General features: G+C 46.5%; 1 protein-coding gene across 1 annotated transcript in view; it reads left to right on the plus strand.

Moving 5' to 3' along the window:
• LOC121614433 (paired box protein Pax-3-like) overlaps nt 1–16,730 on the plus strand; it is a 29,164-nt gene extending 12,434 nt beyond the window's left edge. Inside the window, exons 4-11 of the mRNA XM_041948297.1 lie at nt 568–803; nt 1,185–1,314; nt 1,506–1,649; nt 10,562–10,761; nt 11,338–11,503; nt 11,629–11,849; nt 15,268–15,531; nt 16,650–16,730. Coding sequence (XP_041804231.1) covers nt 568–803; nt 1,185–1,314; nt 1,506–1,649; nt 10,562–10,761; nt 11,338–11,503; nt 11,629–11,849; nt 15,268–15,531; nt 16,650–16,667 — 1,379 coding nt within the window. The 3' untranslated portion in view covers nt 16,668–16,730. The remainder of the gene's footprint in view (nt 1–567; nt 804–1,184; nt 1,315–1,505; nt 1,650–10,561; nt 10,762–11,337; nt 11,504–11,628; nt 11,850–15,267; nt 15,532–16,649) is intronic.
• The last annotated feature ends 977 nt before the right edge of the window (nt 16,731–17,707 follow it).

Below are 17,707 nucleotides of genomic sequence, written 5' to 3' on the forward strand. Positions count from 1 at the left end.
AGTGCGCCAAAGTGGACAAGCTCGAGTTTAAACCTGCAAAAAATGTCCTCATTTAATCTTGTTGCCGAGGCCTGAGTTTTAAATGCGCGTTTAGGCAAAACTGTGGAAAAACTATCGGAAGTTTACATTTCCAGCTGCAACACGACGTGCTGTTTTGATTTTAATGTTACTTATTCAGGCTGTTAGGGAATTATTGTTATCATTAATATGCTTATTTCTCACAGTGTCACACTGATTGAGCGAGACACGATTGACAATTGTCGGAAAGGAGAAAAATATTTGTCTTCCTCGTGCGGGTAGCAGAAATTTTCTACGTCTTTTACGACATTTCAAAACTGAATATTTAAGATGAACAATGTATATTTAGAACATTTGCAGCGCAGTTAAGTCTTTGATTTTCCACATTTGATTGCACTTTAAAAGTCGTCATGGTGTCCGGCAACGTTTTTCTATTCAGGTTGCAAAAATCTGAGTTTTTCTTCATGTAAAAGAAACGTAAGGAACCTTGTTTAGGCGACGTGTTTTTGAGTATTCAGCTGTGACTAACTCCCCTGCGCTGCTGTCCAGTGTCCACGCCGCTGGGACAGGGTCGGGTCAACCAGCTCGGCGGTGTCTTCATAAACGGCAGACCTCTCCCCAACCATATCCGCCATAAAATCGTGGAGATGGCGCATCACGGTGTCCGGCCGTGTGTCATCTCCCGTCAGCTGCGGGTGTCCCACGGCTGCGTCTCCAAAATCCTCTGCCGGTACCAGGAGACAGGCTCCATCAGGCCGGGGGCCATCGGAGGCAGCAAGCCAAAGGTGAGGGGAGTTCTGGTAAATTCATGACGAGCAGTTTAGATTGAGTTCAAACAGTGAAATTCAGAGAAGGTTAATGATTTAAATTCCATAAAAAATATTATTTTCAAAGGGCGCAACCTCCACTGCTCTCACTCAGTGGAGTTTGTGATCGTCAATAAAACTAAAAACAAAAATGCTTCAAACTTAAAAAAGAGCCTTTTGTAGATAAATCATGACTTCATTAAGTTTGAAGATCCTCTTCTAACATCGATGTTTTGAATCACTGTGGCGCAACTTCAGCCCTCCAACTTCTTAAATTCAGCAAACAACTATTCTGTTTGTGAGCTTTATATGTAAAAAAAAACAAGTACAAACTCTTCTCCTCCTCTTCCTCCTCCGCAGCAAACTGCTTCTCCGGAGGTGGACAAGAAAATCGAGGAGTACAAGAGAGAAAACCCGGGCATGTTCAGCTGGGAGATCAGGGACAAACTGCTGAAAGACGGAGTGTGCGACAGGAACAGCGTTCCCTCAGGTAGGAAAACTCCAGCAGGGATGTCGAAACAAGCTGCTTATGTTTCATTAAAAATAAAAACTCAAACACTTCAATTAGACAACGTGAAATTTATAAACATCAGCCGTGCATGTTTTTTTTATATCCAGCACAACTTCTACTCGTCCAGACATGTTTAATTTGTGTTTCTTCATCCTGTATTTGTTTCTAAGTGAGCGCAATCAGTCGCGTCATGCGCTCTAAATTCGGCGGGGTCGGTGACGATGAGGAGGACGATGATGAAGTGGTGAAGAGGGAGATGGAGGAAAGCGAACCGCGGACGAAACACAGCATCGATGGCATCCTGGGAGACAGATGTGAGTGATTTTATACATCTTCGCTTTACAAGCAAAAAAAATGTTACAGCCTGTATTGTTGATTTTTTTTTTGTTGTTGATTTTTCATTGTCGACATCGACTTGGACAGAAAACTTTGAAAAATACTACTACTACTACTACTACTACTACTACTACTTCTAATAATAATAATAATAATAATAATAATAATAATAATAATGTCAACGCACTCAATAATGCGATTATGACATTTTCTTAACTGCTTTTAGTTAATCCGCAGAGTAAAGTTAAAAAACATGCAGGTTGCAGTGCATTCACATGAGTTCAAGCTTCCGAGACTTAACAAGTGTGCAGAGATTTTTTTTTAAAGTCGATAATCAAACATTTATATAACTTCCAAGCCTGAGAATTTCTTTCTTTCTTTCTTTAAAAAAAAAAAACCTCACACAATCGGACACTTGAGGATGAACTTCAGGGGACAAAGCAGGGAGAGTCCATTGAGCCTCACACCTCAGTTTGACGAGCACAAAAGCCAAACTCCAGTGAGCGGCTCAGTGGCGTCCAAAAAGACGCCGGGGCCTTTCAAAACGGCCAGAGAAAGGGAGAAAAAAGTGCGCGGACAAAAGGCCCGGAGAAGACATTATGAACCCGCAATGAGCGATGAATTATTCAGGGACACCAATAGGCCCAGAGCGACCTGGTTTATAGACTGCTCAAAAAAAACAAAAACAAAAAAAAAAAACAGTGCCAGTTCGGGCTCTTTGCGCACTGTTAACAGTTTGTCATCAGGAAAAAAAAACATGAGGGAAAACAGAGTTTGGGCAAACACCTGTTGATTTACGACCTGTTGGGGTCTGAGGAGCGCGTTCCCGCAAAAGGTTGCTGTTGGAGACAAACTGGAGTCTATGGTTAATTATTGATGACTAGACCTGTAGAAACAGTGGCAGCGTTTTGCCAATGTCATGTAATGACGCGCAGCTTATTCCTTTTATCCGTTGCTGTGGATTTTGTTAGATGTCTTTTTTATTGCTCAGGTTAAACAGATTACTTAAAGCCTACGGGCAGATGAAATAAATGTGAAGTTAACGCATTTGGCAGCCTTTCCCCCCCCCTGAACTGCGCTAGATTCACGTCCGGCCCTGGCTTATCAAACTGAACGGTGCCGTTGCTATTACGCACGGAGCTTTTGTCACAGTCTTTGCGCACTGAGCGTGACGCCTTCAGCCAGCGAGCGCAGGGAAGCCCTTCTCCTCTCCCCACTAGATTAAACCCGAACCTTTTATTTCTCCCCACTTTCATCTCGGACGAAGTCCGCCCCTTTCCTTTCCGCCTAGGGCGCACACATTCATGCGGTATCTGCGGACATTTCCCTCTCCCTCTTCCAGGCGACGCGCATCCCTAAAACTCATTCCTAAAATCAATAAACAAATAAATAAATGCGTTAAACACAGGGGATTCCAACTGGAAGCCATCAGAAAAATCAATAAATTAGGCTGCATCATTGCCTCTTGAATTAATCTGATTTTATTTTTGTTTAATAAGATAAACTTCAGGTTTGTTTGATGCAACTCAACTCACAACGCCATGTTTTTTTTTTAAAAAAAGACATTTCTGTTGTATCCTTAATTCCTGCTTTTCGCCTGCTGTGAATCTCTCCAGAGAAAACAAATAACATTAGCTATTTTACATCAAATAGGTGACATCCTACATGCAAACAGCTCTGAGCCACTTTCCCCCATTGATATACAGAACAGCACTATTTCATTCTTGTGTCTCTTTGTGGAAGTAGTTGTTGTTTTTCTCTTTTATGGCTTCTTCATTAGAATGTGAAAAGGGTGGTTTGGGGACTGAGAGAGTCTTCTGGCCAAATATTGATTAAGTAGGTGTTTGCAGAGGCTATTGTTATGGCAGAGAGAGGCCTGTTGCTCTCTGCCCCTTTCTCCTCTACCACTATTGTTGGCTTTCCTTAAGTGCTAAGATCAAAGCTGACTCATTTAGATTTATTTGTCTGGGAAAAGGACTGCAAAGGTTTGTGGGATAAAGTATACTCGGCAGCCCCAGGTCTGCATGGCATTAGCAAGTGGCTGGAACATTGTGGGAAAAGGATGTTTGCTGGAATGAATCCGACGATCACTTGTTTATATCTTCTTTAGCTGCTGTGTTATGGAGGTCGAATTCAACCCAGTGTGCAGAATCTAAACAACATGCACGGTCGAGCCGCAGCTTGAGATGCGCTGGAAAGAATTTTTTGTGCCATTTATCACATTTGCCCATAACATGGGAGTATATCCGACTCAGCGTATCTCTGGTAATTCACTTTACACTGGAAGACTGAATAATGCGGCGGTGCCAAGAAGATTTTTTGCCATGAGCGGCGCAGAATTAATTGATAGCATCCTTTCCTCTATTTATGACTGTTAGCACTTTAGCTTCATTTAACTAATTAAAGTAACCAAAGTCATGAAAGAGCGTTAGCCACTCTTGCAGGATCCATTTATGGCGGTGGGGGTGACGGGGAGAGAGACGAAGAAGAAAAAGAAAGCTCAGAAATACAAACAGTCAAAGGGATAACTTTTCTTTAAAGGGAATCCTGCGGTGCCACATTGAATGAGCCCAGTTCTTTCAAATCTGCCATGGTGAACGCAGTCAACATGTAATAATTGGTTTCATTGAGGTGCATTCCAACAATCTGCTGCCATTCTCCTGCCTCTATTGTCCGGAGGCAGGCAAATAGCCAGAGGGACAGGAGGAATCAAGTGCTGACAAAACATGAAAGATTTAGCTGCTTTTGTCAAAGGAGCTGAGTAGGACTTTGTTTGTGTAAATAAACTGGGTTACTGGCTCCCCGTGACTTTGGCATGGATTTGGAGTGAGGGAAATTTAGGGAGTAAGGGGAGCAGAAAGATCATGTTTGTGTTCGAGAGCTCACCGTATTTTAAAGCCGTTCGAGTGTGATGTAGCTCGAGAGCCGTCGAAAGGGGGAAACGGCGGCGGTAGCGAGCTTCCATGCGCAGCTGCCACGTCCGAGTCACCTAATCCAATTTTCGAAGTTCAAAACTTATATTCTCATGAGACTTTTAAGAGCACAAACAGATTCATTTCTCTCACACGCGGGGAGCAAAAGAAACTGAGCTGCACGGCAATAACCCGCAACTGTAAACGGAGGGAGAGATATTTGAGTTTCCAGGACTCGTGTCTTTGTTTGGGGTCCTTGCATTTCCACGGTGAATGAGTTAAAGATTGGAGGTTTAGAGGAGACCGTCTCCGCTGGTCGCAGGAGACAGAAGGCCTCAGTGCAACCAGAGGAATGTCTGCTACAGCCGCATTTCCATTTTCCTCTCAGGGGCTGGAGAATGGAGAAATTTATATGTGGGCCTCACTCTATGTTTTCCTGTGTTAATAGTGCTTATAATGCGAGTTTATCCCAGTGGACTGCTGGGCAAAAACAAAGCAAACTTCAAAACATGTTTCTCCCCTTGAGAGGTTTAGATAGATAGATAGATAGATAGATAGATAGATAGATAGATAGATAGATAGATAGATAGATAGATAGATAGATAGATAGATAGATAGATAGACTCAACACTTTTACGTTGTGTCTTGGCATGATTCTCAAGACTCCCTCTTTCTCATAAAAGAAAGAAAAAATCCACACTGGCTGATCTGCAACTGAATGCAGACTCTATGCTTCATTAAAGCCTCTTTCTCTGTTGGCACCCACATTGTGATCCTCCAATATTAATTCAAAGGACAATTAATGAATGCAGGCCAACTTTGAAGTAATGGGCTGGGGTCCTGCCCTGAGCCGGCCCCTCGGCGCTGATGTACTCTCCACATTCTCCCCACTAACCCCAGAGACACTGTGAAGTGGCTGAAAGAGAAGCAATGAGCAATGGAAGGTCAAGGAGAGGAGCCCCAGCAGAAAAAGAACTCTCTATTTCCTTGGAAGTATTAGCCAAGCAAAACTCTGTGATGGGGAGGATAAAGGAGTGTGAAGAGAAAAGGGTCGGGGGCGAGGGGACTCTGCAAAGAGGAACACAAAGGGATAGTTAATTGAGTAAAGCCAGACAGCGTTGTCAATCACTTAACTTTGTTTAGCCTCAGTTTTTGTGGAGCTGTTTCGTCCAGCACATTGAACATTATGGACATGCCAGCACAACTCTGTTGCTGTTTTGATTAATGTCTTTTATTCCTTCTCTGGACAAAGAAATCCACTAAAAAAAGAATAGAAATTTAGACTATAAGATTATTTTAAAAAATGTACATGTTCCAAGTTAGGGCATTTATTTGTCAGAGGCTGAAAATGTGCAAATCTCATGAAACCAAGAGGAATACATCATGAGTGAGTGTTTGCAGGAATGCAGCGACGGCGTCTCTGAGTGAAGTTTTGTTGCAGGGTCAGCGGTGAGGCCGTCTTCACCGCAGCGCTGCGCAGTAGCTGTGAAAAGGTCAGGGGCTAGCCGAGGGTCACTTGACTGTTAAAACTATCAGGCCCCGGGAAAAGGAGGTTACAATAATGTTTGGGAAAAGATGACAACTGACCGGCTCCCCAATATCCCATCAGTGAATCAGTTTTGACTAAGCTTCACCTCAAGGCGCCTGGACTTTGATCCGCTGCGTGCATTGGAGTGCAGGTTTTGCTGCCATGTGGAGGTAGCGTGTCGGTTTTTCTGAACGGGCTGCTCGGTTTGGATGTCTGTCTGTGGATCTGCGCTGGTTAGCCGCCGTTTGACTGGAACGTGCGGCAGACTGGCCTGTTGCTTTGTCCCTGCGTGGGTTCTGTGCGGTGGCTTTGTCCCTGCCTTGAGGGTGGAAATGCCACCGTGAAACTGTCACCTAACTGCACCGCAGTGGAACTAAATAATAACCACCGCACACTGGGCACACATAATAGCCATGAAGGGCCATTTGTGGCTTTTTGTCACTTCACCAATATTAGACAGAGATACATCTTTCAAAGTCATATCGGCAGCTATTTCTTTGTCCGCTGAGTGCCAACCTCCTGCGCTTATTCACTTTATTTTTTCTCTATCCATCACATCATCATCTCCCTCTCTCTTTCTCTCTGTCCACCCCCCTTTTCTCCCAGGCAGCTGCTGGTTCCTGGGGGCTCTTTAGCAAGTCAAGTGAGCAGCCCACTCACTCCCATTTTTCCCTTAACTGTTAACCCCAGCTGAGCCCATAAGCTGTCAGTTAACTATTCTTTTCCTTCAGTGCATCTGCTCGCTCTGGCTCTATGTGGCACGCCACTATTTTATTCAGTGGCCCAATCGCACCGTGGTCTGTGGCCTGAAAGGGCCAGATCTACTTCCCTGGGCAAATAACTAGTTCATTTGTCTCTTCTTCCCTTTGTTTTGTGTTGTGAACACATGTCACCAGCTCAATTACCTTCTCTATTAACAGCCCCTGGAGGAAGGGCTAGCCAGCCCCTACCAAGGCGGGACTATAAACCGCCACATATGCTCCGCTTCTCTTTCTCTTTCTCGCTGAGGCTCTTCATCCCTTCCTTTCCCCTCCTTCTCCACATTCCTTGCTTCCTTCCTTGCTTTTGTATCTATTTTGATTCTCTCTGTGTCACTCTTTCCACCGCATTCACTTTTTCTTTTGCCATTTCAGGCTACAACTGTGAATTTGTGCTCACATGTGGGCACATACACGCATGTGTGCGCCTGTGCATGTCTCTTTATATTAACATCTCTTGAGCGGATGGGAGGGGGGTGAATGCTTGGCAAGGCGAGCCAGGGCCGATGTAGGCCGTGCGGTAAAGAAGAGCAGAGAAGAGAAGAGTCTTTTTTCCTGCAGTTGGCCTGTTTGAGGCTCTCCTGCAGCAGGTGAAGCTAATGGGACTGGACGTTCCCTAAGTTCACATCTGTGACCCTCTGGAGTTTATCTCCCCTCCCTGTCAGTCTCCTCTCTTGATCAATAAATGGTTCTGTTTACCAGGAGTGGTCGGTATGTTGCACTGTCCTGCTGCTCCTGCTGATGTTTGAGTGTGTGTGTGTGTGTGTGTGTGTGTGTGCACAAACACACCTGTAAATGCATTTGTTTAATTGCATTTAAGAGTGTCTGATCAGGGAAAGGCACCTGTTGATTTCACTTGTTGAATACACTAAACTAAACACTATCCTCCAAACGATGTAAAATAAGTGATCCACCATCCACTTCACTATCTAAACAAGCTTGCTGTTAGTTTATTAACCTACATTTTGCTTTGTTTTGAAAGCTCTGTTTTATGGATGATTCTCCAGCAGCCCCAATTTCCGCTTGAGGGATAATAATCTTTCTATTAAGACTCTTGTCAGAGCCACAGCCAAACTGTGAGCAGCTATGGAGTATTTTCAGCTCCCCGGTGCTTTAGCTGCAGCGTAAAATTTGATTTGGGTGTTTAAGTAAGGAGGTCGAGGCCTCCCTTTGTGTGTTTGGTATCCTCTTCTGCCGCTTGTTGCGGGGAATGTGTGGGAACAGCCCTCTCCGAGTCGGCCTCTGCGTCAGCGCGCCTCAAAATCGACGGCGGCGTAAGAGCCGCGTTTGGAAATGCGTGAGATGCGGATGCAGCGGCGGGTGAGCGCAGAGAAAGGGAAGTGAAGCGAGTGGATGAGAGGGAACGGACAGCTCCGCTTTAAAGAATGACCAGCGCCCCCATTGTCCTTAGCTGGGCAGCCCACACCCCTTCCCCAGCATCTTCTTCAGGTGCCTTCAGCCTCCCATCTCCTCTCCATGTCAACCTCTTCAACTCCCCATCCCCCAGCTCTGTGCCCCTCAGGCCGTGGAGGGAGGGAGGATGAAGGGGTGCTCCCCTGCTGTGCCCCTCCACATCCCCCAGTGGCCCTTCTCTGGACCCCTTTGTGCCCCCCCCCCCCTCCCTTTCTCCCTCCCACCCTTCATTCCCCCACTCAGCCCCTGGCCCTACAGCCCCCATCTCACCCTACAGCCCCCCACCCCACTCCCCTGCTGGGCAGGTGACAGGCCCCTGAATGCGGGCCCGGGCGTCCCTGATGGCTCCTACAGATGGAGCGTGGTAATCGGCCCAATAGAGCCCTGCCACAGGCTTTTCCCTGCTCAGATACAAAGGCTTGGCCACATCACTTCCAAAAAAAAGAAAGAAAGAAAAAGACAGAGAGGGAGAGAGGAAGAGAGCAAAAGAGAAAGTGCAAGCCAGAGGATGACAAAAGCAACACTGTCATTTGCCATTAAGGGAGCGTCTGTGACGGAGTGTTTTCTCTGTAGTTACTAATAATAAAAACAGAGGAGAAAAAGAGAGGGAAAGACAGAAATAAAGGGGGCGAAGGAGGAGAGCTCCACCCCCACCCAGCAGTTAACATGAGTTACAGTGCCAATGGGGAGCTTTCTCCTCTGAGGAGTTTTATGAGCCCTCCTTCCCTCCCTCAGGAATCTTTTCGTTTCTGCGCCGTCATTGGTTCTCCGTCTTTTTCTTTCTTTCTCTGTTCCTCCGTCATTAAAATGGTAATGACATTGCATGTTACTGAGCTTGCTGTTTCTAGCAGGCTTCTCCTTTAGTGTTGCTTATGTGCTGATTAATGAAAGTGGCACTTAGTAAGTTCAACAATATTGATGTTTAAAAAGTGTTTATAGGAAAAGTATCAAGTTTTGCTTTCGTGCTGTGTGGCCCTCTCCTTATACCTGTTGTATTATAAAATTTGCTCCAACTGGTCTCGGGCCACATCCTTACCTAAACAAACCCTATCTAAAGCTCATAGTGCCTGTTCCAGGAGTGTTTAAGAATCCAGCCAATCCTCTGTGAGCCTTTATGCCAGCGTGGCGCCCTCGGTTCAAATGTAATAAAGAGCTCTTCTCAGCATCAGAATCTTGTGTGCCGGCGGTCCGGAGCACAGCAGCATTCCCAGGGAGCAAATCCATGTGTAATGCCTGGTCAGACACACACTGGCAACCGGCACAAACATTTCCTGCTTGGCTCCAGAGGCTCCAGAGGCAAGGGGAGATCCCTGCTACCCCCCTCCCATGTCTGACTTGGCACTTTTTAATTAAAGCTTTAAATCTGGAGGGGAGAGGGAGAATGAGCAGTCTGGAGAAAGAGACCAACCTCAGTCCTCTGCCGAAGCCTTTCTGCTGCTCACACCTGCCTCTCTCTCTGCCTTTGAGTCCCTTATTTCTTCTCTCTCAGTTTAGGTGTTTGCTGCATAGTCGAAAAGGTGCAGTGAACCTTCCTCATGAGGTTTAAGAGGTCCCTCTGGGGTGGATTTGAGAGTGGATTCCAACTCTTTCTGTCTTGTGTCCATCTGTGTTTGACACATTGTCATGGACGGCGTTCATTGAGCGAACGCTGAGGCGCAGCAGATGCATGTTTGTGAGTGTGCGTATGACTGAGAAAGAGATGAGGGACTGCAGACCAGTAATGGGGGACAAAGGCAGGCTGTCACGGTAGTTTGTGGAGCCTAATCATTATTTAATAGATGGGTAACCTCCCCCAGAAATGCAGCAATAGTCCTCTGTCTCTCGTCTCAAGCCCTCATTGATTCCCTTCTTCTGCTGAATTAGATCCCAATAGCTGTCTCCCACTTACCCAGTCGCCTTCGCCTGCCCTCAACTGAACAAACAGATTAAGAAGCACCTGCAAAAGGCTGCCTGCTCTCCACTATGGGACCCTATCGGTATAGTGCACAGCATGGCTAAGACTGAGAGAGACACAGTGTCCCACGGAATAGATGCCCCGGAGGGATCTAGTCCTCTTTAATCCATGTTCAAGCAGCTTCTGGCTTTTGATCCCCTCGGGAACCACTGAGGAGTTTAAGGGAGCGGGAGGACAATCCAAAGTTGCTGTGTACCATGTGTCGTACTCAGCATAATCTGTTGTCTCGGATCTGTCTATTGTACCCTAGCTTAGCAAGTTTCAGTACGCATCAGTCTGACTCCTAGTGTTCGATTAACCGTCTGTTTGTCTTTTGCAATCGTAGCCAGTCACTCGGACGAGGGCTCCGACGTGGACTCAGAGCCGGGCCTGCCCCTGAAGAGGAAGCAGCGTCGCAGTCGGACCACCTTCACGGCGGAGCAGCTGGAGGAGCTGGAGAGGGCCTTCGAACGCACGCACTACCCCGACATCTACACGCGGGAGGAGCTGGCTCAGCGGGCCAAACTGACGGAGGCTCGGGTTCAGGTCAGAACACGCGCCCCGACACACTCCTCAACCTCAAAGGGCCGGAGACCCAATCTTGACAGGAGAGCAGTGTGTCACGGACATGTGTCATGTGGGCGCTAAATCGCCTTGGGATGTTGCCACACATTCCACACAGCCATTAGACATGTGCCCCCGTGCCTGACCCCCATTCTCCACATACACAGACACAAGACACTGCAGCCACTGTGCACGAAGACAGATTCTCATTTTTGTCAGACTCACTGCAAAAAGAGTTATGTCAAGATCCCAAAATAGATTCCTGATTTAGATCATGTGCTAATATAGGCTTTAACAACTGTAGCAGCCCTCTGGCATTTGCCTCTGAACCCAGTGACTCGCAGTAGCACACAAAGATGTAATGTCTGTGGTTTCACTGCACGCTCCAGATGTTAAGATCTCTATCAGCTCAGCTCCCTGTAATGGGTCAGCAAGGACACAGGCGTTCACAAGCGCATGCACCCACAAAAATGGATGACCATATACACATTGTGCACATGAACTTACTCTGTTGGGTTAGCAGATAAATAAACACTCTTGTCTCTGTTCGTCTCTCAGGTGTGGTTCAGCAACAGAAGAGCCCGGTGGAGGAAGCAAGCAGGCGCCAGTCAACTGATGGCGTTTAACCACCTCATCCCCGGCGGTTTCCCTCCATCAGCCATGTCAGGCCTGCAGCCCTATCAGCTGTCCGACAGCCCCTACACTCCTACTTCTATAGCTCAAGGTGGGTTCAGCTGAGCACACCTAAACGTGCTTTAGATGCATGCTTTAGAATGAGAGTACTGATTAATGCTCTTGCGAATTTGCTGACAAAATGGGATTTTAAGCGGCGTGTTTTATTCTCAGCAGCATCCGAGCAGCCCAGTACGGTCCACCGGCCGCAGCCCCTGCCCCCCACCTCCGTGCACCAGAGCGGGCTCAGCTCGTCAGCAGGCTCCCAGGATGGGAGCTCTGCGTACTGCCTGTCCTCAGGGCGTCACGGCTTCTCAGGATACTCGGACAGCTTTGTGGCCCCGACGGGACACACCAACACTGTCAACCCCACCATCAGCAACAGCCTCTCACCACAGGTTCGTCTCGACGTGCGTCATTAGAAACAATCATAGAAACACACAAAGCGATGAATTTCTGCAAACCTGTGCATGCACACGAACAGGCATGAATTCTGCCTCAAGCAAACACACACACCTATCCGCACACATACATTATCATACCAGGAAACAGGACAGCAGAAGTTCTTCACGCCGTTTATGAAACGCGCCATATGGAAGGATAATGATACACACGATGACACACGTGAACACACACACACACACTCGTCTGTGTGCGACCTAGGAGGTGCCGTTGCAGTGAGATTGATGAAAACCTTGTTAGGCTAAAAAACACGGTAGCTTTTCATTTTTGTTTATCCTGCTGGGTCGTTTGATGAATTTAAAATGTGGCAAACGTAAGTCTTTAGGGACGGAGGAAGGACCAGACATGAGGGTGGATGTATGGATGTCGGATGATGACACAAATCAAAACTGAAAAGACAATTATGGTCGATTACACAGTCATCAGTGTCCATCAGTGGCTCCCTACCAGCCCAGAAGATGGACTAACAGGCGGAAAACGAGCTTTTAACCGCCACAAAGGGTGGCCGGCCCACATGCAATGCATGCTGGGTACTAATTCCCATGAGAGAGAATCTCAGACTCCTGTCAGGCGCAGATAAAAAACTGCCTCAGGCACGTTGCTTACTATGTGAATGCCTGAGGATGTATATATATTGAAAAAAACAAAAAAAAAGGAGATCTTTGTTGTGGCTGCCAGGGTGCACGGTCAGAAAGTGGTTGGTGGCACCGTTGTGGCTGAAGGTATAATTGACTGCTTTGATATATGAGCTCTAGTTGTGGACTAGAATTTGTCATTTCCTCCTTAAAATCAGCCACATTACTTTTAAAACATTATTCTTTGGGGGTTTTTATTTTCACCAGACAGATGAAAGTATACAGAGATAGAGGCACGTGATCGTGAGTCGCGATCTTCGCCAACTTCGCAAACTCTTTGACTTTGTCGGAGCATAGCTGGTACACAAACCAGCCGTCCTGTAACCGAGCACATGGCTGTGGTGTGAGTTCACACACCCACAGGGTCACCGAGTGACTTTAACTCCAATAAAGAGGCCAAAGGTGCTGTGGCCTCGTGCATGGTTTCAGCATTAACCTTAGCGGGCAGCTCTGTACAGAATGGACGTCTCATCTCGTGCCTGGAATGTTTTCTCAGTCTGGAATTGCAATCACAGAATGTTCCAGTGTCTTAATTGATTGGAATGAAGTAATCTATCCCCTTGTAACAAAGTGTGTAATTTATGCAAATGACTCACTTTGTTGGCTAATTTGTTTTAATTCATGTATTCATTGCAGCTGTTTGAATGTATACTGCAATACAGTTTCCCCTATTTCAGATTAGGATAGAATTAATTCCCCGATTTTAACTTAATAAGAGGAAGGAAATGAGAATTGATTAAATTCTGTGACATTGATGGTTAATACACGAAGACCTCTCTGCACTTAAAAAACTTCCCTGCTTCGATTTTCTTGGATAGCCACACATCTTGGTCCATTTTCTCTTAAATCCTCCCTGGAATTATCTGGTTATCTGAACTCCAAATCTGTCTATAAAAGATACACTACTCTATCTACTATTCTGTATCCATCAGGAGATTCAGAGGTTCAGTTAACTCCAGATATGGTCACATTAGAGCGCCGGGGAGTTTTGATATGGATAAGGTTTACTTTAGATAGGTGATATTCTTGTCTGAGCAGTTAGCTCTGTGTTCAGAGATCCAGTCAGGCCGGCGGTTTCCCCGTGGTGCGGGATCTCTGGCGTCTCGCTGCTGATCTGGTGCATACCAAAGGAACCCTTTCTCACCAAGGGAGCGAGCGGCCGGGATTTGCACCCCCCCGAGACCTAATCCCCGGAACAACCTCGGAACAGACACCATCAGGAACTGCTGCCGTTTCAGCTGCAGACAGAGAGTGCACGAAGGCATGAGCACGCAGATAGACACAGACACAAACATGTACTCACAAACACATACCACACCAGCTACTGTGATGGAGATATGACTAAACACCACTGGATAACCAAACAAAAGCTTTTCATGAAGCCCCCAGAAAAGTTTAATTATTAACAATGATTCTTAATGAATCCTTTAATAAACAACAGAACTTCTAAAAGGAGGGGAGACATTTAACTGTTTTAAGGCACCATGAAGATTTTCTTTTGGGTGAATTAGTATTTTCTGGCACCTTAAACACAACATTATGGACTGTGTGTGCAACAGACGTTTGTATTTCGCAGTATATGACCCATCCTTAGCAGTAGGACAAATAATGGTTTGGTGGTGGGCCGCATTGATGTGTTCGTCAGATGTGTTAGGTCAGATCACTCTGACAAACCAACTGTAAATTACATACATTAAAGACACATGCGGCTGCCTCAGTGTGTGTACATGTGCATGTGTGTGCGGTGTGCCAGCTGGCTGTCAGTTGGGCCTTTCCAGGTTATTTTCAGCGTGTTTTGGTTTTGTGTCCTGCTTTAGCTCTGCTTTCTCCTACATGGACTGTAACTCTCGTTCTCTCTTCAACTTCATTTTTTTTTAAAGACATTTTCACGACTTGGCTTCTCACGCAAACCTGCGTGCAGCTGTTCACGATGTATCACTGATACCCCTTCGCCCCTGACATCGGAGCAAAAAACGCTTGTATTACACACGACCGCGCACACGCGCACACACCTACTGTTAAATGCACTGTTCCACACGTAGGAGAGGTAGCGCTCGCACACATACACAAACACACCCCTCCCCTCGTTCCCACGTACCCTTTGGCCTCTTCACCCTGGCCTCGCAGGACACGGTGATTTTAGGGCATCAAGAGAAAGTGAGAGAGGAAAAGGGACGATAAGAGAAAGCGCGTCGCTCTGAAGAGGCCGATACATCAATGGGCACATGCAAATCGGACTGAATTCTGTTTCAACCACATCACATTCTCAAAGTTGTATTGTTTAAATATTTTTCAGACTTGAAGACTCTTCATTTCTTTTCTATCTGTGGGTAGTGGGTCTGCAGTGTTCTGCATCCATAAATTTGACAGGACACCTCCAGCAGAAACCACTGGCTGGCTAAACGGGTGAACTTTTTAGCCACCGTCAGCTCCGCAATCAGTCAAGCAGAGTAAAGGGAAACCACATGTGTGAGGGAAGCCAGTAATAATGTTTTTCTGACAATGAACAAGGAGAGAGGCCTCCGCTTTAGCCCACCTGAGTGGAGTGCAAGAGTTGATTGAATGGTGTAGCGGCAGATTTTGTTAAAAATTCACTGCTAACACGTTGCTTGCACATTTTATTTTGATGGTGCAGCTAGAAAAATCTTCTGGATGTGTGTCTTGTCTATTCAATTCTGTTCTGTTCTAATCACCCGGGTTTCCTCCATGTCCCCCCCAGGTAATGGGTCTGCTGAACCCAGGCGGAGTGCCACATCAGTCCCAGAGCGACTTTGCCCTCTCCCCGCTGACCGGAGGCCTGGAGCCGAACGGCGGCATGGCTGCCAGCTGTCATGGTTCCCAGCGCCTGGAGGCTCTACCAGGCCTTACCAGTATGCCCACCCTGCCTAGCACCCAGTCTTACTGCCCACCTTCCTACTCCTCCCCAGCCTACGGCATGGACCACCATCCATCCTACCAGTACGGACAGTACAGTCAGAGCAAGGTATGCTTGAAATACACTATGTGTTTATCGAACTGGTGTTTTCGTACTGATTTAGGGGTGTTTAGAGACTTTATATTCTATAATTTAGGTTAAATTATCTGTAATTGACGAGAGGTTAGGTCCCTCTGTAACCCCTGATTTCGTTTATATTTTCAAACCCACGTTAATTGTGCAGACCCCTCTGATGAGCGAGCTTCTCAAATCACCCCGCGCTGTGCCGAACATGTATGTTAGGGAGCGCGAGTGGACGGCTTGCCTCAGTTTACATTACCATCATCAGGCAATCCATGTGGCCTGATGCAGAGGCATGTCCGGGTCTTATCCCAACATGCACGTTTTTTCACTCACTGTCCTTTCGTGACCCCGTGTGATGAGCCTGCCCGTGGAACCGTCAGTGTAGCTCACCTAGCCATGTAATGACCCCTGTGTAACAAAGATAGCCGCCCAAATGAAAGGAGCCACTTCCAAAAGCGTGTTTGACAGGACTGAGGGCCGAGCGCGGGCCGCAGCGGTGCGTTGTTGAGGCTGATCTGAGGTACACTACCACATGTTGACTGGCCCATCAGTGGCAACATCTTGATGTCATTAATTTAGCCAGTCCAGGGAGAGACTCACATGTAGCTTTTGGGGTTTGGTGAAATTGTGTGTGCGTCCATGTGTATATGTGAGCGCAGGCAGGTATGTGTGTGTGTGTGTGTGTGTAAAAGGAGGGCAGGGGGCTCTTTAACAGGGGGCGATTATGGCCCTTGGCAGGCCAGGATTAGAACCATGTGTCCCACTGGAGGTCAGATTTAGAGTTGTTATTGATCAGTGGAGCAGAGCCAGAGATCCAGGTTAAGGCTCAGTCTCAGGCTAGTTTTACCGACCACATTGGGTTCAAAGAACGTCTGAAGAGATTGCCAGAGCTCTTCACCTGTTTTTGGAGTTTTATTATTTAACCTCGGACCCCAGTTTCCACTCTCACCTGCTCTCATGTGCTCTTAAACGCCTCTTCCTACGTTCACAGCGCTCTCACCTCTCATTTAACTTCCCGTTTCACACTTTTTGCTGATGTTGACCATGAAAAGCTGAATAAAATGAAAAGGATCTTCCTAACCCTCCTTGTCTTTTCTCCTCAGGTGCCTTTCATTATATGAAGCCCGGAACAGGAGGCTTCCCGGCCAGTCTGACATTCATCGCCAGAGAACACCCCCAGCCCCGAGGACAGAGAGAGAGAGAGAGAGAGAGAGAGAGAGAGAGAGAGAGAGAGAGAGAGAGAGAGAGGGTGGGTGGGTGGGTGGGTGTGGTGAAGGGTTTTTTTCTCCCTCAGCATGGGGGAGCCAGTTGAGATGGAGGTGTAGTGATGGCGATGGAGGGGGTTGACTGGAATAATTAGGACCAAAGGCGCAGCCTCTCCTGTTACCTGGCAGTCGCTTTGCTTGTGCGTCACGTCATGCTCCAAGGAGCGAAGCGCGGTTTGTTGTCCGTGCTGAAAGAGGAAAAAGAAGTGGGGAAGGGAACAGGCAGTAAATACATTCAAGACTTTGTATTTCATTTTTGTAATACGTGACAGAGATGCAAGCTGAGGCGGACTTGGTAGCCCCCCTGTGCTTCTCCTCATCACAATGTCTTAGGAAAATAATATGTACTGTACATTGATGTGATTCTTGTATGAGACGTTGGAGATGGAGTTGTGGCTACACCTGGAGAGCTGGCAGAAAGGTGTGAGTGGAGTCATAGTGAAACCACTGCAACCCAAAGAAAGTGCAATACAGTCGTACCTCATGTGATGTAAACTAACACGGATCAAATGCCCCCTGATTACACCTGCAAAAATATGCTCTCTCTTTTTAATGTCATTCATTCTGGGTTGTGTGCATTGACCAATCAGGGGAAATCATCAAGCGATGAAAAATAGCGAGCGTAGTCATGACGTTGTGAAGCCAAAAAATTCTCTGCCAGTGAATACATTATTCAGTTTGACAGTTAATTTTATTATAATTTTTTTCTTTTTGCATGTGTTAAATTAGTTTTCACCAGGAACTTGCAAACATTAGTTCCATTTCTTATTTATTTAGTGTTGCTCAAGCGTTACGTCTCTTCTGTGCGTCTTGTGTTGAGCGCTCCTCAGTGCTTATAATTAAGTCTTACACAATGTTCTTTATACATGTTTTTTTTCATTTGTATAATTTTCATT

This window comes from Chelmon rostratus, chromosome 12 (genome assembly GCF_017976325.1).
Source record: "Chelmon rostratus isolate fCheRos1 chromosome 12, fCheRos1.pri, whole genome shotgun sequence".
Taxonomy (NCBI): Eukaryota; Metazoa; Chordata; class Actinopteri; order Chaetodontiformes; family Chaetodontidae; genus Chelmon; species Chelmon rostratus.